General features: G+C 43.1%; 2 protein-coding genes across 2 annotated transcripts; both read right to left on the bottom strand.

Annotated features, from left to right (window-relative positions):
* Positions 1–1,134: 1,134 nt before the first annotated feature.
* LOC145428457 (chromobox protein homolog 8-like) lies at positions 1,135–5,022 on the bottom strand. The gene is made up of 4 exons (XM_080300673.1): positions 5,013–5,022; positions 4,837–4,895; positions 2,904–2,966; positions 1,135–2,001 (listed from the first exon to the last, which is right to left on the bottom strand). Exons 1-4 carry the CDS (start codon positions 5,020–5,022, stop codon positions 1,306–1,308), a joined length of 828 nt encoding a protein of 275 aa, XP_080156799.1. The 3' UTR covers positions 1,135–1,305.
* A 2,446-nt stretch (positions 5,023–7,468) lies between these two features.
* On the bottom strand, positions 7,469–15,172 carry cbx4 (chromobox homolog 4 (Pc class homolog, Drosophila)). Its single transcript, XM_026165087.2, has 5 exons — positions 14,765–15,172; positions 14,613–14,656; positions 13,851–13,916; positions 11,858–11,924; positions 7,469–10,538 (listed from the first exon to the last, which is right to left on the bottom strand). The coding sequence occupies exons 1-5, from the start codon at positions 15,035–15,037 to the stop codon at positions 9,138–9,140; spliced, it is 1,851 nt and encodes a 616-aa protein (XP_026020872.2). The 5' UTR covers positions 15,038–15,172; the 3' UTR covers positions 7,469–9,137.
* Positions 15,173–18,424: the final 3,252 nt, after the last annotated feature.

The raw sequence follows: 18,424 nt of genomic DNA, 5'->3' as shown, positions 1-18,424 counted from the left end.
TATTTAAAAATACGAATTTTAAAATTGTCTGTTTTTAGCGGCAATTCCGGGACCTACTGGTGTAAATCTTTATGGCAGAAGAGAAATCTCTGGCACATAAAACAAAGTCGGTTTGTTTTAATTTGCTATTTCTATGGCAACAGTTATGGAAACGATTGTTACAAGAAGATCTAAAGAGTATGAAGAGCAAATTTACGATTTAATTTTAAGTTCTGCAAATTAACGCACAAGCAGCAGCATCCTGTCAGAGTTTATCCTGGGAAGATGTGAGAGGAAACAACATGTCAGGGACTTTGAAACTTTGAGGAGAAAAAACTGTCCAAGTGAAATTTACAATCAAAATTGTAAAATTTAAAGGATAATCAGATTTTATCTGCTAACATTTTCCACGCCCATACAGATCAGTGCTTACAAAGACTTTGTCAGCTTTCACATGTTTAAATAAGCGTTTTAAGATCAGGACTTGACGCAAAATATAAAGTCGCGATAAACAATTTTCTGGAGACACTTCTAAATATGAATCTGTGCATTTCCTCTTTGTCAGGAATGATAAAACATTACACATTAGATTTACATTATTTTTGGATAATAATACACTCCCACCAATTAGTATAGAATAGAATCGAAAAATCCTTTAATTGTCCCACAAGGGGAAATCTGGTTGTAACAGCAACCAGAAAGACACATATACAAACAAACAGTACACAGGACACAGAGCAGAAACATACACAATGTTTTTCTTACATATTTACATCAAGGACAATGGTTACTATAAACAGAGTAATGTATGGGCAAACTAATTAAAAAAACAATTACAATAACCTCTGATCTTAATTAAAATCGCGGTGTTTTGTTGAACGCAGGATGGTGCAAACCTAAAGCTAGAAATTGGGCTGAATCACGTACAAAACTTCATCACAATTCAACCAAAACCACCTGTCAGCCAGCGAGAAATCGTATTTGGCATCGCTGTCAAAGAATGTTCCAGCAGAATGAATTTTAGCCAGCAAAGATTGTTCCACAAAGATCGCGATCAGATAACTCTACAGAAACTCTGCAAGTATAAACAAACAGTGCAAAAAGAAATAGTGAGAGCGGACAGTCAAAGAGCAACAACAGCAACAACAACACTCCTTAAACTTCAGTTTGATTTTAATTTCATCAGCAGCGTATTAAATATCGGTATGTACACGTTTGAAAGTTACATAGAAAAAATATAGTATTACAGTAGGCCTGTTTGTTAGTAGCTTGTTACACAGTTACCTCCTTGGCAGGTATTGGCCTCCTCTGAACTACATGAAATACTCATTTTTTGTCTTTGAAGAAGCCTTTGTCCGTGCTGCTCTCTCTGACGGTGACTGTCAGGAAGTTCAAGGTGACATCGGTTACGGTCACAGTGTCCAGGTGAGCGAAACAGGGGGTCCAGGATGAGGCTGGATGCTCGGAGGATTCGTGGATGGAATCGGTGTGTGAAGGTGAAGCTTGTTCCCGGGGCAGAGAGTTCTCGTTCGCTGCAGGCCGCTTCATGCTCAAACAGTGAATCCTGTGCCTCCCCTGCTCGCTTTTGCGCAAATCCGAAGCTAATGCGCACGGGTAAGAGAAGCCCGCGCCCCCCAAATGTCTCTGCTCGCTGTGGGATTTGGGTGTTATCGTGGTTTCCTCCTGAAACCTCTTGGTCAGCTGCATGCGGCAGTGATCTGATGTCTGCCCGTGATGATGCGGACGTCGGCTGTGGTGAGACGTGGGCTCCCTCATGAGCTTGCTATGTTTGGCGTCTGGCTCTGCTGAGCTGCTGCCGTCGTCTTTATCATAATGCATGTGCATATTGGGTTTGCGTCCTCTCTTTCTTTCTAGAACTGCTGGGACACTTGGAACGTCAGAGCAGCTGCTGGAGTTGTGTTGGGTCCTCTCTCTCTCCCCCTCTGTTGACCGCGCTGGGCGGGCAGATTGCTGGATCCACTGTGCGCAATCCAGAAATCTGGCCCTTTTCTTTGGCTTTGCCTAAGGAAGCAAAAAAAAAAAAAAGAGAGAAGAGAAGAGAAGAGAAGAGAAGAGAAGAGAAGAGAAGAGAAGAGAAGAGAAGAGAAGAGAAGAGAAGAGAAGAGAAGAGAAGAGAAGAGAAGAAAAACAATTACATTTGTGACGAAAAGTTTCCCAGAAATGAAAATTTCTCCGGTGGGGAAACAGGAGGTCGAAGGAGGGGGGAACAACTAAGCTGTAGTGCCCCTGCACCTCACTGTACAATACCTTGTGCAATACTTTTTGTAAATAGTCAACAGTGCAATAGACTCAATACTTGAAATGTGCAATTCACTTGTATTTTTATTTTTTATTCCTATTTATTCTATTTATCCCCTTTGTATATTTTATTTATATTTGTCTCTGTATTTATATATGTGTGTGTGTGTGTGTGTGTGTGTGTGTGTGTATATATAACAGTTCTGTAACTGTAACTTCGGTCGTTGCTGTGCTTTTTTTGGAAGTCGAATTTCCCAGAGGAACCCACCCGAGGGATTAATAAAGTTCTATCTTATCTTATCTTATCTAAATCTTAAGTCTCTTGAGCAAATGTAAAGTTTTAGAGGCCTTGACCTAAAGTTTCTGTGATTTAAAGGGAATGAAAGGCTGTAAGAATGAAAATACTGTTAATATTCACATGTAAAGTCATGTAAAGTTCTTTGTCCAACATTACATGACCAGAAACCTTTGAGAAAAGAGATCTTTGGAGACATTTTTTTAAACTTACAATTGTTTTCAAAAAAGTGAAACCACAGCACAGTGGCATCAAAGTTTATAGGAGTGCACACATCACTGAAATGATTCAGCCTGTGTACACATGAAGCCACGCCTCGGAAAGACAAGCGAATAAAACGGAATACCCAGAAATAAATACAAACACTCACCTTTAAAAGAAATGTCTCAGGCTTGGGTCCCCTCTTTTTCGGCCCGAACATCTCCCTTTCTCCCTGAAGAATTTTTATAAATCGTTAAAAGAGTCCGCACGACACAATAAACAATTATTTTTCATTAAGTCAATGATTAAATTGGAACATCTCATTTTACTGGACTATGGGCTGAAATTTAACCAGCTTCCATCAGCTTTCACTTGTAAGCTAAATAAAAATCGAATAAAGCGAAATATATATGCATCTGTTTGGGATTTATTTATTTATTTTAAATGGGCGACATCACATCTTGCAGCACAGCATCCTATCAGAGTTTATCCTGGGAAGATATGAGAGAAAACAACATGTCAGGAACTTTGAAACTTTGAGTTGCTATAGAGTTATTTAAAATAATGCACACAAACGCTTACATACTCGGTCTATAATAATAATAACAATAATATTAATAATGAAATATTTTTTTAAATGGCTTTCTTTCTGCTTGGACAGATCAGCCATTTATTTATACATTTATTTAATTTTAAATAATTACTTATTGAGAACATAAAATCATTTCCAGTTATTAAAGAAATTATCAGAAAAAAATGCAGAAATTGTTGGCTTCATCATCATCATCATTATTATTATTATTATTATTATTATTATTATTATTATTATTATTACATTTTCTGGAATATCTTTGATATTTTTTAATGCGATTGTAACATTTATTCTGAGTATTGATTACTGGGGCAGGACTGTGCCTTCCAGTTGTATTTTCTGTGGGGCTCATGTTCGTTAAAATAATGCATGAAAATAAAATTAGATAAAAATAATATTAATAATAATGCATTTGGGCTTCTCTTGAATGAGTGGGTTTTTATTCTTAAACAGTCCTTATCACAGTGAATTGTTAGGCCATCCACGCGTGTCTTTCTGATGTCAGTCAGAAAGGTTTCCAGGTTTGAAATGTATTCCGTGCAGTTTATTTCACGTTGCTCTGAACAGCAAAAACACGAGGACGGTGCTTGAAATGCGCAATTTTCGTTCCAAGATTCTGCGACTTTTTTCCTCCTAAAGTTTATCTATTGACATGACAAACAGGCAAAGCTGCACGACCAGCTCAGAGTACGAGAGTGTATCAGTTGAATAAGTAAAGCAAGTCTCTGCACGGATTATTTGACATTAAACCTTCATGCTGATGTTGCGTTTGGCTGTGTGCGCGCTGCTGATCTGTTTTGATTGATAGTTTTTGGTCCATTGGCAATTTGTTTTGTCTTAAAGACTCTGCTTCGTCCACAGATGGATTGATCATGAAATTTTAAGATGATTAAAAATATTATCTGTAGAGGCAAAATCTCTCTATATATATATGTATATGTATGTGTATTTGTGTATATATTTCGCCCCTGATCTCTGATCTTGAATTTTCACATGAGCACCTCAAACAACACCTCAAGTGAAACTCTTGGAAACAGGAGGACAGAGGCGGACAGATGCTGAATGTAATTGAATTTATGTGAATCACTTAAACGTTTAATCTCATGTTTGGGACCTACTGAATGAAATTACCCCCCCCCCCCCCCCCTAAAAAAAAGAAATCAGGAAGGAGGCACTCAGTCTGCTCTGAGGAGAGGTGCAGCACCAATTTGTCCGTCTTTACTCTCGATCGTCTGAGAGATCGTGGATAATTGGCTGATAAACTTGTGCTGCTGTCTGTTTTTTCTCTTCTTCTTTTTTTAAATTTCCCAGCAGTGGAGCAGACAAAGGCGGGAGCGCAGCGGACAAAAGATGCGTGGTGGCTGCCGTCGAAATATGAACCACCATTTTGATAGTCATAGCCTGTAGACCGACATTTCCTGTCGGTACTAGAATGGCTGTACAGCCTACACTGCTTCTGCAGAGGCAGAGAGCGGACTGGTGCGTGCTGACAGGAGGCAGCCGCACATACAGACACGTTGCTGCTTCTGCGGCTCTCCATATTTGGCTGCGAGTCGGTGAAAAGTGGGTCTGCAGGAGCCGCAATGGCGACAGCCGTACATGAATAAACAGAGCTGGCTCTGTGAGAACATTATTGGCTCTCTGGTTTCTGGGCAACTGCTGCGCACAGCTCGCTGTCCTACTTACCGGGCGACATTTTCTGCTCAAGGTGGCTGCTCAGATGTTTTAAAAACAACAACAAAAAAACCCACAAGCGAGAAGATGTGAAGCCGTGTGGCTTTGACCTGCAGCCTGAATCAGACATGAGCGCATGATTTGAATTAGAAAGCATTATCTACAACAGCAAACGCAACCGCAGCTCCATGTCTAATTTCTCACCAGAACCTCTTTCAGGTTTCTTTAAGGCGCGGGGGGGCTATATGTGTTTTAATTGCTCTTTTGAAAGGAATGAGCTCCATTAAAAAAAAAAAAAAAGATGCTTAAGGAAATTTTTAAAAAGGGAGAAAATGAAGAGCCTTCGCTTCTATTTTGAATCCCTTCATATTTCTGTCGTTTCTGGGGTGTCGCAGGCCTCCAGCGGTCCACGCGCAGGGATTTAAATTAGAGAAGTGATCCCTGCTGCTCGCGCACTCCTGCGAGGCTGCACTGCTGAGATGAAACCGACACTGTGTGCAGGCTGCTGCTGGGTACGATGATAAAGGGGGTATGTGAAACATCACACTTGGTCTATAAATATGTTCCCCTGTTAAAACATGTTTCGGTTTCCTATAGCTGCTGATGCATGACTGGCTCACAGGTTCAAAGCCACGGAAGGCCTGTAGAGAGAGCCTCACGCATAGAGAGAGCGAGAGAGATTTCAAAAGCCAGGGTGGAAAAAAGCTGCATGAAATATATAAGATATAGGAAAATATCGACTAAGCTTCACCACTCTGAAAACAGAGTATGCGTTTATTTGCCAGTTTCAGTCGACCGCACACCTTCCGGTGGGCCTGTTAGGATTCATCGAGCATTTGAGACTTCAGCAGGTCACCTCAGCTCCCCAAAATGGCCACAAATACATTTCCAGTTCATCCACAAATAAATGATTCTTGGATAAATAAATAGTAACTCATAATCTATTGCCCGCTTTAGCTGAAAGTCTGGTTAATTAAGTCTATATTACAAGATTATTAAGGGGCCATTTCCAAAACGAAATCTCAGAGAAAGAGGGGGAATGGCCTGAAATGTTCGATAAAGGTTTATGTGAGAGTGTCATTTAGACCGGAAGTGAGCTCATTCTTGTAAAAATGCCAGCAGATGACCTCCTCATTATATGCGTCACCTATTGTGCCTGCAGTCTTCCACCTACATAGGTGGAAAAATGCATTTGTTTATCAAAGAGGTTGATTTTTTTCCTCTCTGAAAATCAAGAAACTGATATAGTTGGTCTCCTAAAAACTAACTCTAAGTTGGCATTAATGTCAAGATTACAGGGCAGCTAGTTCGCCCCCCCACGCCCCCACCCAAAAAATAATAATAAAAAAAAAATAGAAGAAAGCGACGTTAAATGGTTCACTTTGCTCCGGGATCACTTTTAATTAAACCTGGCAATAATATATTAATTATTAAAGTAATTAAAGGACTTCACATGACTCGTTCTGTAACGATAGAGCACCATTGTGGCCCTCTTTTGTAGGTTTTCATTTCCTTATATGGTTGTTTGATTTTGATCAGTCAGCTGTCACTGACAGACAATGACTTGACTAAAGAAACAACCAAAATACACCTCACACATTTCTCCGGGCCTTTCTGTTTGTCACACCATGCAAATGTTATGCCTCTAATCAGTTTGTAATCCTCTTATAACAGAGTAGATTGTTTCTCCGTACAGTTTCAGACCTGGCTCCAGGCTCCCCGGGCCTTCATAAAGTCTGGAAGAGGCCCACAGAGTTTGAAGGTGTCAAGAAAGGTCAGTGTTTAGAGATGATTCACAAAAAGTCGTGCACTCGAGTATCAGCCCTTTCTGTATGATGACAGTGCAGAAAAACTTGCTGTGTCATTGTGCCGCAGGCCACACAGACCTGTTTTACAGCAAGCTGGAAACACAATAAAGCCTCCTAGCAGACTGGGTTTTTTTTCAAACCTCTTATTGTTGACGTCCTTTCCTTTCTGCATTGTGCTGGACGGCACAATGCAAAACAGCATCAGGCCAAACACCCTCCATGAAGACTTTCTTCTTGATAAAATCTAAGAATTACACAACCTCCTTCCTTCAGCAGATTTTAGATTCCTGCTCTGGATCAAGCTGCTATAGAAAAATAATTCTTGGGTAAGGTTTTAATAATACAAGTGACCGGTGCAGTTGTGCAATACAGAGCGCTCTTTGTGCGGGGTCATTAGTGATTATGCAACATGATCTGTTTTCCTATTTTGTTTTTGCTTAACAGCCAAGTTAATGTTTCTAAAGTTTAACGCTTCATTCTGTCCAAGCGTGAGCCAGGAGGCTTCAGACAAACTGCAGGGTGAGAGCATTGATACGCACGGCGGTTTTTACTGGAACTCTAAAGGGCGGCCGTGAAACGTTAGCCCATAAAAGGAAGCCAGTTCAAATTATAAACTGACAGCGCTCCCAGTTTGCCCCCAGCAGATATCAGTGCCACACATCAGAGGTCAAATCTCTTTCTTTATTGTGAAACATACCAGTCAGTAAGCTGCGCCAACAGCTGTAAGTCAGCCAACTCCGGGTATAACATACTTTATAACAATCATTTTGACTTTTGAAATGAGTGCAAGAAGGAATGAACAGAGTAAGGTGAAAGGAGGGGACGGGAAGAAGTAGCAAACAGACTCAAAATCATCCGAGAGGGTGAAACTCTTCAGTGGATTCACGCAACTTCTGATGCAGCAGACATCTGGGAAATGCTTCTCGAACGACATGCTCAGTGTCAATAAATATGCACTCTTCATTTTTAACATTATAGCATTTTTAGCATTCTCACTGGCTTTAAATGTGCATAAGACAGCCGTTTAGACTCAAATGTAGGGTACATCCAACAGCTTTGACATTTGAATTCTCAGCAGCATAGTCGAAACAGCTCGCACTCATCGGATTGCATGTAACAGTATACAAAGTCAGTCTCGTAACTCACATTTAATCTCTGTAGCATACTCATTTATGACCCTGGCAGCTTCCTTTTTTCCTTGTACAACAAATAGTCCTCACTTGTACTCCTCAGATCATAGGATGAGCTTTGAAAGAAAAATGAGATGAATGTTGTAAAGCAGTGTGACGTTAAGCCTTCTAACAAGACTAGCAGTGTTTTAAACTCCAGCAATATATCAGCAGTATGGTAATAAACCCCAATCTAATCAAGGGAGGGGGTGATCTTGACGGGAAGACACGTTTGATAAATGACACCATCTTCTTCATGTGCAACGGGCCTTTAAAAGTCTACATGTTATTTATTTATTTTCCTAAAATGATTCTTAAGTGGGAGAATGTGCAATATATTAGCAGATTGTGCAGGTTGCATCGGCTGCTGACTGCTTTTGCAGCGTCCCAGTAAAAAGAAAAGGCTGGGAACGTCACTTAAAAGCCGTCGTTGCAGCTGAGTGTGTCCCACTGTTGCCACTGTGTTTACACAGTTTTCAGACGCACCTGCTTTCCAAATTTGCATTTCATGGGCAATCATAATCCTTAAACCAAGCTGCAAACAAAACAGGCCATTTCAGTGTCAGGGTATTTGTCTGGGATTTAAAACCCCCCCACAAAAAACAAAGAAAAATCAAAGAGACTAGCTGTTTCTCTGGTAGTAATGACACAAGTAAACGTGTGGAAAATGTAATTAAGTGCTTTCGAATTGATCTTTGATCAGCATATACTCAACAACGTCCTCTCTAGCTTCTATCAGGACCAAAATAAGAGATACCGTTAATACAAAAGACGTATAAACCTTCATACATCTCGGGTTATAAGTTTGGTACAGGTATGAAACAACAGCAAAAGTTTCCCATCAAGCTCCGTATGACAAATTAACAGATTTTAAACCAGAAATTATTTTCTTTTCTCGGTGAATATTTCCACCTGAATGTATTCGCTCAAATCCTCGAGGGCACTTTCTTGGCTATGACGTCACAGAGAGGAGTTACAGTATAAAACATTATAAGAAACATATTGAATTTTCATGATAAATTATAAATTTCCATATATACAAAATTCTGGTGTTTTTCTTCTTTTCTTTCTTTCTTCTTCTTTTTTTTTTTTTAAACATATGCACATATGAACAGGATCGTCCAATTGGTAAACACTAGTCCCGTTTTATCAATAGTTTCTTAGAAAGAAACGTATTCCTTGAAGGTTACAGTGAGACTGTTTGTTGTGATGTCAGTGATGATGATATTTCCCATAAAAGGGGAGGTTTTTTTAACAGGCGCTTCTTTAGATGCCTCTGTGGATATCTGCGTGTCCTCTGTCACAGGAGGTGCATCTTTGACAGCAGGCTCTGGCTCCGGCGGCGTTTCTGCTGGAGCTTGCTTCTTAGTCTTTGGGCAGCTGAGGTCCATCGGCTCCTCTTGACTACCCAAATCCTCGTACGTACATACACCGCTCTGGCGTGGGCCGTTGCAGTGGAGGTCCATAGGTTTATCCTGAGGTGGCGTGACCACAGTGCTGGGCACGCTGAAGCTCCTCGAACTCAGGTAGATTTTGGATACACTCCTATCCTCCACGGGATCGGAGAGCTTTCTCTTGCGGTCAGCGGGAAAAGAAGGGATCCGGATCTGGTCGACAGCTGTTGGCGTTGGAATGTTGGTGTCAACAGCCCAAGAAATCATAGGAGAGCTAGCGGTCAGCTGTAAGGGTAAATCGTCCGGTAAATCAGCTTGACCACGAGCCACTTCGGTGTTGTATTCCTCTGCTGTGCTTGGTGAAGGTTTGGAGAAATGCCTGTCCTTTGGGGAACACTTTATAGGATGCTCCGCTACAGAGAGGGAACTTCCATTACAAATCTCTTTGGGGATACCGTTCTCCAGGTGCTCCTCCAATTTGGTTGCATGTGCTGGGTTGTTTTCTGACGTCTTCATGTTTTGGGGTTTGTCTTCCCTTGATGATTCCCCGTGTTTACCCTTTGCACCGTGAACCTTGTTACTGTCCATATATTTGCTCATGACAATAACAATACGTCCGTTCTTGTTTTTATTCTTGATTATCTTCATTTTGCTGCTAATAGCACTCGGCAGGGTTGCATCCTTGGGATTGGGCTTAAGGGCGTGCTCACTCTCCGCCTCTTTAACAGCCGGTTTCCTCACTTCCACGGCCAGCTCCTTGACTTTGCTCAGGCAGCCTGTGTCTTTGTCACGGATCCACTTCTGCTGCAGGGCCAGAGGTAAGTTCCAGCCTGGATTTGCAGGTTTACTCGCTGCCTCCTGAACTTTAACCACCTCTTTGAGCCTAGAGGCCTGCGTGTCGTACATATTTGGGTCGGGCTCATAGTGGTGGTGCTTCTTGCTGTTTAGCTGATAGATGAACTTCTTCTTGTTGCTGGCCAGCTGGTCACCGGGGACCTCCTGGCTGCTGGGCTGGTACTGATGGTGCTTCTTGCTGTTCAGCTGGTATTGCTGAGGCTGGGAGCGCTGCTGTGCCTGAATGGGATCAGACTTCAGGTTGCCTTCTGCATCCTGAGATGTTTCTTCAAAACCAGCAGGAATGCTTGATCTTCGGGCAAACGAGGGCACCTTCAATAAGAGATGAGACTCAATTCAGCAATTTACCCACATTTAGACAAAGCTTGCACTGTACTCCACAATACGGTAACAAAATAAAGAAAATGTGAGAAAACTGACTGAAATTCTGGGATTGTTTAAAGTAAAATTAAAGCTCTTAACCAGAGAAGGGTTAGGGTTAAGTAACATACCGACCTTATTATGGAATCTCTGCTTATTTGGCAACACTAAAGGGAAGTGCTTATAACAGCCAAAATGCTTGTGCAAGATTTGTTTTCAGAAGTAGTAGTTTTTCTAAACTGCTCCACCGAATTTGTCATGCATATTTTTTAAAACTGAAAACTGAACTGAGTACACTAAGATAGCTTCATTAAGACATTAGTCATAACAGAATTGTGTGGTCAGGCTTGACAAAGGGGTGACTGTACCTCAGGAGGTGCAGCAGGTCATCTAATAATAGGAAGGTTGGTGGTTTGAAGTATACTGAAACCCAAGTTACTCACCAATGCTTTCACTGGAGTATGAATGTGTGTGTGGAAGTACAGCAGCAAAGCGCTGCATAAGAACCAGTCCATTTACAAAGCCGTTTGTTCTTTTATGGGTTGGGCATAAAAAATAATAAACTAACATTTGTTGCTTGAAGACCTAATATAAAAAATTATAAAACCTATCAGCGATCGAATAAAACTATCCAACGAGCTCTCAGCTCGCCGCCACCCTCCCACCATGTTGCCCCCTCCTGCTTTACCAGTACAGGCCGACCACGCTGACGTCAGAGACACGGTAGCCGAACGATTTGACTATGACCTCAGGTCAGTGAAGTGCCACCTGACGTGTCACGCTCCATCTCAGATTGTCGGCCACGTGTGACTCTGGCAGGATGGTATGCCTCTTAAGGAGTGACAGTCCATAACAATCAGCTCCGAGTCGCTCAAAATATATAATCACACTTGGCTCAGGTCATGTAAGCTCAGGCCTTTAAATGCCTGAGCTGAGGAAATTAAAGCGGAATGCTGCTTTGAACCATATATTTTCGTCTTGGGATAACAAATGGCAACATGAAAGAAAACATTTCCACTGGTACTGATTCACTTGGTTCAAAAAACAATGAAAAAAAAAAACCCCTCAGGCATAAGACCCAGTTTCAGAATGAGTGAGGAGTGAAATTCAGCTGCACCCCCCCCCCCTTAAAAAAACCAAAGAAAGAAAGCAACACACGATAACAAGACAGCAGCTCTAGCACACCTGACAGTATCCCTCCTGTTTAAGCCTTTGACAGATTCAGTGGAAATGTTTCTACGGAAACCGTGTTGTGATGACTCATACAATACCTGGAGAAAAAGATGTTTTGGTTTCGGCCCACGTTTTCGATATCCCATCAGCTGCTCTTGCCTCTCTCTGTGAAAACAAAGAATAATGGCATTAAATCTCATGCAACATGCTCATCTCCCATAAACATATAAAATGCTTCATTTCCCAGACATCTTTAGAAACCTACACGTCTGACGCTTGAATTATTCAAGGTCAAAAGTGGAATTTTGATTTAGAGGACTAATGAATGCCCGCATGTGACCCACTGCAAAGCATTATGGTCCTTATTTGCATAGCTCTCCATGGTAATCGGTCCATTCCTTATTCTCATTATACTGAAGAAATTCAATTAAGGCTAAAGCAGGGAGAATCTCAAACATCCTCCCTCCTACAGCACACCCTTCCCTCTTCTTACATTCAATCTCTAATTAGGGTCATGAGGTACAAATGAAAAGGGATAAATACTACATTGTGGAGTACATCTGGGATACACCCTAATGCCAGGCCTTGTGCAAGACAACGCCTACACTTTGAAAGTGCAGGGTGAAGAGTATCAGATTAATAACAAACATCTACTGGAGCTGTTTTTATTGAGGGAGGAGATGCAGACGTGTGTTTTTGTAGTTGCACTGGCTAGACCAGGCCCGGTCTTTGAAATATTGCTCCCTGATATAAACCTCTACTCATCACTTGGCTCATAAATAACAGCAGTGGGCGAAGGCCGGCTGTACACAGGCGTCACCAGGCGCGAGTAAAGCCAGCCTATTGTTGCTACAGATGTTCAAACTATCGGCGCTGCCAGAAGATTGCAACAATAAACAGTCGATGCTGTTATAATGTGTATGATTTCAAAAAGGCGACTAACGGGGTGACCCCTATTCACAGAAGATTTGGCAATTACAGACTCCCTCGTCGAATCCCATCCCCCATCCACTGGGAGCAGAGAGGAATCCACACACACACACACACACACACAGTGCAGAGGCAGCACTCCATGACCATCAGCACACAGCCACACACACACAGAACCAGGCAGGCGGGCAAGCAGGCTGTGGGGGAATATGAGAGCGGTACACTGGAAACGTTGAAGAGCGCTTGCGTGTCAATTAGCCTTTTCAGAGAAGCAAATTCCTTTCCCCAGCCATCATGTCTTTACCCAGTCCCATGAGCTGCTGCCTCCTGGTCTACAGAGAGAGAAAAGATCTCAGGGGCTGCATGGGTCCAGCAACCCAGACAAGATGTAGTTGTTTGTGCGCTGTAGAGTTTGAATGAACTAACATCTCCACCTCTTAGGTAGACATTGACCCATTCTTGATTGTTTTACGGGCCTCTGGGTAAACCCAGATTGATAGCAGGCTGTCAACACAAGCATCCAAGGTCCAAAATGAAGATAATTTCATAGGATGTGTCAAAACTGAATGCTGAGCAGAAGCCAGCCTAGCCTTTTGGCAAACTAATAGTGAGGAGAATCCCATCAGGCAGCAGCGTGGCCCTCCTCACATCGAAACCCACAACAAACCTGCTGTGCTCATGTCCTGAACACTAGTCACACTCTCCACAGTGCAGCTTATCCTCTGGCTCCTGACTGCACAGCAAATTAACGCGTCAAACATTATCACGCACAGATTACACTGCCTTTTAACTGTCCTTCATGCATTTTGTGGCAAATGCACCTTCTCCTGTTTTCTCTGTTAGATTGGCCAATGGCCATCCTTGTAGCTCTCCAGGCCAAAAATAACAACAACAACAAAAAAAAAATCACATTTATTATGATAGATTTTTATAAAGAGAAAATGGAGGTCCTCGTGCAGATCCCTTCAGTCCATTAGCACATTGGGGAATTCTCAATATCATATCCCTAGAGTTTTTACACCAGGGAGAAAAGGAGGGGGGGGTGGGGGGGGGGGGGGGTTAGCGCTAGAGTTACTAGCGCGCCCCTCCTCCCATGCCCTTATATGGCCATGGCTGCACTGGAGGCTGAGCGGCCTCGTCCGAAGTCCACGTCTCTCTCACCTGTGTTGAAACGCGACGAGGAGGCGCGGGTCAAGGATGTTTTCCTCTGGCTCCCATGTGTTGTATCTGCAGAGAGGAGCAAACAACTGTCAGAAAGCTGGCACGTGCAGCCTGGCTTTTCCACCCCCAGCTGACAGGCGCACAGGGCTTTGCCTATGACACACACACACACTCCCACGTCTTCACAACTAATGTGCAGTTAGAAAGGAAAGCTGTATCCAGATCTCCAGTGTAATGTAAAAACAAATGGTTCCTGCTTTGTTTTTTTTATTTTACTGTTATTAAATCAAGATGATCGAATCTGCAAGGAACCCCGCTAAGTCGCAGTGCCCGCAGCAGGTTACCAGTCATGGGGACATCCACTGGCAGAGGGGGGAAATGTCAAACAGAAAGCGTCTGTGTGAGCTCTCCAAACGCTTCTCCAGCACCAACATGCAGTCGGCCATTTTAGCACTCCTGTCTCGTAAAATTCGCTGGCAGAGCAGAAATAATTAAAACGGGATTACATGGCTGTGCCTAGCCCCCCCTTCCCTCGCATAAATTAGTGAAGGCATCCGCGGATACACTGAAACGCATACCGACCGCGCTCTTCCAGCTTCTACACACACTCACGTGCGCGCGTACAAGTCACTGTGCACGCTCGCCCTTCATGGTTTGCGTTTTTTTAAGTAACAACACTTGATCTTGTGACATAATATTGAAATGCATCGTTTCGATGCAGAATCGCTGGAAATGCATTAGAAAGCGTGCAGTAAGACTTACTTGGGAGACCAGCCTCGCCACTTGACCAGGTACTCTATCTTGCCCTGTGATGGTGGAGAAGGAGAACATTTTTTTAAACCCGACATTTTCATCGTCCGCGCTTTTTTTTAACCCCCATTTCTTTCCTACAAAGACGCTTCGTGTCTCTTTACCTTTCGTATGCGCTTCTTTTCGATCCCCTCCACCGCAAAGACGTGCTCTCCAGCGGCAGGGAGCTCCATTCTCGGCTCAATCTGATCGAAAGCGGACGGGGAGTAGATGTACTGCTGGCTACGCACAGTCGATGTGCCGTCCGCTCGGTGCGTGCTGTGCGCGCTTGGTAGTTTTCCAGTTGTATCCGAATTCAACTGTATCCCCCCCACCCCACCGCTCTCCCTCTCTCTCCTTTGCACACTCCACGGTCTTGGTACTGAGCGTACAGACATTCACAGTAGTGCGGCTGCGAGCAGCTCTGTTCGTGCAATAGCTTCAGCTCGCCGTGTGACGTCAGGAGGGGAGGGGGGCAGTGTGGATTGGGGGACCTTGCAGAAAGGTTTTTTTTTTTTTATCCCGAGCGTACCGGACGGCGGGACGAATGTTTGGGAATTCAAATCAATCCCAACTTTATCGTCACGAGCACGAAACCCGCCCCTAATGTAATGCTTTGCTGTCAAACGTAAAAGTGGAGACGCTCGTGAACACCCCAGAAGCCACTGAAATCACCCTGAATGACTTTTATTCAACTACACTTCACGCACAGGTGTAGGTAAAAGGCAGACTCGTTTGCATCAGTCATGCAAATTAAAATGAGCGCGATACTCCAGCAGAAGTTAAGGTGATCTGTTTCCAGCAGTATCGGAGCAGTCGTGTAATACTGCGAGTGATTGGGGCTGAAATTCCGTTTAGTCACCTGTTTTTCTGCTGTGGAGCAAACACTGGTTTATCAAGAGACCAGTCTATAAGCGCGGGAACAAAGGTGGGCCCCGACCTTTTACGCGAGAGCCCAGTGTCACCAAAGCTCGGGCCATCACCCCACATCAGACTAGCTGACTAAGTTATTTAAAAGTAGAAGTTCTCTTTTTGTTTGCTATCCCTCTCCGTGAATCAGCACAGTTGTAGATGTGCACAGTGGAGCTTTCTAACGGCGCTGTGCAAATATAGGTCACACACGCTGAGATAGTCAAACCAGTGCCATGTTCCCTGGGCTCGGTGCTGTTAATTTGACAAACGAGAAAGGGGTTGCTGTGCAGCTTTTACTCTACCTGTGACAACTTTAAAGCAGTCGAATCAGCTCCCACAGCCCCTGATTCGACCCCATCCCCCCAGAAAACACCACGATAGCCTTTTATAGCTTGAAATATTGGCCGTATCCACATAAAGACAATTTAAATCAAGCGGCATAAACCACATGAGCAGTGAGCATGTTTTCTGGGCTGTAAATGTCATCCACGTTTAGTCAGCTGATTTATATGGACTTTATTAGTGCACAAAAGTACAGTTTTTGTGCGTAAATTGTGATCGCAACAAACCGTAATCAGCAAAAACGGCAAATTTCGTTTGTGTGCGATGAGCCGATGCTGCCATAAAGAAACTAACAAGCCAAAAAAGCCCAAGCTTTTCTCGCTTCAAAAAAAAATTCAGCACCACAAGGGTTAAAACGAAGCCTCTAAGCAGAGCGGCAGCGAACAGCCTATTAAATACAGGCACGATATATCTCTGCCCTGCCATATAAGGTAATGGCGCAAAAGCGCCGAAATATCGCATTTTACACTCTTTAATTCCCGAGTTTGAGCCCTGAAATGTGTGCTGGAGGGGGTTAAGAGCCAACCCGTCACAAACAAGCTCGATTAAAGCCAACTATTTATGCGCTATTCCCGTTTTTTCTCCATGCCCTTCATCCGCGGCCAGGGAGCGTATACGCCCTGCTTCCCTAGCAACAGCACGAAAGGGGAGAGAGAGGCAGAGACACAGAGGGGGGGAGAGAGAGTGAGAATTTAAGTTTGTGACAAACAAACAAAGGTCGTGACAAGAAGAATACGTTGTTAATCTTTTCTGTCGAATCGAAAAGCGCCTTCAAAATCGTCGAGCTCCAAACTGCACAGACCAAAGGGGAAAAAAAAAACACAAATCTGGGAGCTGTACAGTCTTCACAGTCAGCTCTGTTTACTCAACAGAAACCCAAAATACAAATTATCTATCATTTTATGTTTGTACCGGCGGGAGGGACGCCTGATGTCTGCGTCAAGACAAAGACATTCATTTAGAAAATCCTCTGACTCTGCTTGTCGGGGAGATCTGATCACAGCGCAACATCATGTAACCTGAATATATTTCACAATGAGTCTGCAATCAGTGGGCTTCATCTCAGTGGGATTTAATAATCGCGCATTATTCTGAATTAAAACACTGTTGCCAACACCAGGAATGACACTTTTATTATTTTTACAGATGTGTGAGGATTCTTTTCTTTCTTTTAGATTTTTTCCCCTCCCACACGAGCTTGAGCTCACTTTATGTGGACCGGTGTGAATGTTTTATCACACCTGCGATTTCCATTTGTCCCGAAGCACTGTGGTAATTTTTCTGATCACTTTGGAAAGTCATCACATGTAGATCGAATCGTTTACAGCGCCACAGCTGCGTGTTCTTGTTTGGAAATGAGAAGGTTTCTGGTGTTCCATTCGCTCCCCGTGCCCTCTCAGGAATGCGCTCAGGTGAGCTCATGCCCTGTTGCACTTGTTCACCTGTGACTTTTCAGAACGAGATAAACGTCGCTCCGTGGAAATCGACCAGATTTCGAGGGCAGATTCGATTGCCGACAGTGAGAAAAAGAGAGAGACTCAGAGAGAGGGAGACTAAAAAACACACACACACAAAATACACAAAAAAGTGAGCGAGTATTTTATCAAAGGAAGGGCAATCAAAATCTACCGATGCCGATTCAGAGAAAAAAAATTACAGGTGGGATAAGTTTGTGTTGTGAGTCTTTGCATTTTATCCAGGAAAATGCGTCATAATAAACACCAAACGCGCCCAAGCAGACTGCACAGTCAACGCTGTTCTTATACATTTTTTATTAATTAAATAATTTCATTGTCAATAGTTCAAATTTTATGGACTTGTTTTTTCCTTTTTCTTTCCTTTTTTCTCCTTTCTTCTTATTTTCCCTAAGCACCAGAGTGTTTGCAGAAACCCCTCTCCACGTTTATTTTGTCCTTCCTGTGGCCCGTCAAGGTCAATCGAGCCGTTATCTAAAACACGAGGATAAACTCAGGGTCAACCAGTCTGTTTTTTATCTCCTGTTTGAAGGGACTCTTTTCAAACAACCTATGGCGTCATCCGCAACAAGGCTCTTCGTGCCACTGGTTCAGATTATTACTCAGCAGTGAGAGAAAAGAAACATTTTAGGAAACGTGTTTAGGTTGGCTACTTTTATATCAAAACTACAAACTTTTTTCTTTTTTTTAAATTAGAGGAGGTGTTGTGATAATCCTGAGTGGGAATTCTACAGAGGGGGGGAAACAGGCAAGATGCAGAAACTACATGGCTGTGTGTGTGTGTGTGTGTGTGTGTGTGTGTGTGTGTGTGTGTGTGTGTGTGTGTGTGTGTGTGTGTGTGTGTGTGGGCCAGGGTCAGGTAAAGTCGTGATCTATGATCTTTAGTCCAGCCTCAGCAGGAAGCATAGAAAGCTGAGTCTTCTGACCTTTTTTCTATTGCAACACCAATTCTTTCATCATTTTCCCTTTCCCCCCTCTTTCACACACACACACACACTCTGCATACACACAGCTGGCTCACTCGAGGTGCAATCCACAAAATGGTGGCTCTGGGTA

The sequence above is a fragment of the Astatotilapia calliptera genome, chromosome 4, assembly GCF_964374335.1.
Source record: "Astatotilapia calliptera chromosome 4, fAstCal68.1, whole genome shotgun sequence".
In the NCBI taxonomy this organism is placed as follows: Eukaryota; Metazoa; Chordata; class Actinopteri; order Cichliformes; family Cichlidae; genus Astatotilapia; species Astatotilapia calliptera.
Note: the sequence above shows the minus strand (reverse complement) of the source record. Positions and strands in the feature narration are given on the sequence as shown.

Coding starts and splice junctions, on each gene's coding strand:
- LOC145428457 (XM_080300673.1), bottom strand. Junction 2,967..4,836: donor GCAGAAGCAGCAACGTGTCT/GTATGTGCGGCT, acceptor AAAATTCTTCAG/GGAGAAAGGGAGATGTTCGG. Junction 2,002..2,903: donor CTGAGACATTTCTTTTAAAG/GTGAGTGTTTGT, acceptor TTGCTTCCTTAG/GCAAAGCCAAAGAAAAGGGC.
- cbx4 (XM_026165087.2), bottom strand. CDS start 15,037: ATGTCTGTACGCTCAGTACCAAGACCGTGGAGTGTGCAAAGGAGAGAG. Junction 14,657..14,764: donor AAAAGAAGCGCATACGAAAG/GTAAAGAGACAC, acceptor CCACCATCACAG/GGCAAGATAGAGTACCTGGT. Junction 11,925..13,850: donor CTCGTCGCGTTTCAACACAG/GTGAGAGAGACG, acceptor TTGTTTTCACAG/AGAGAGGCAAGAGCAGCTGA.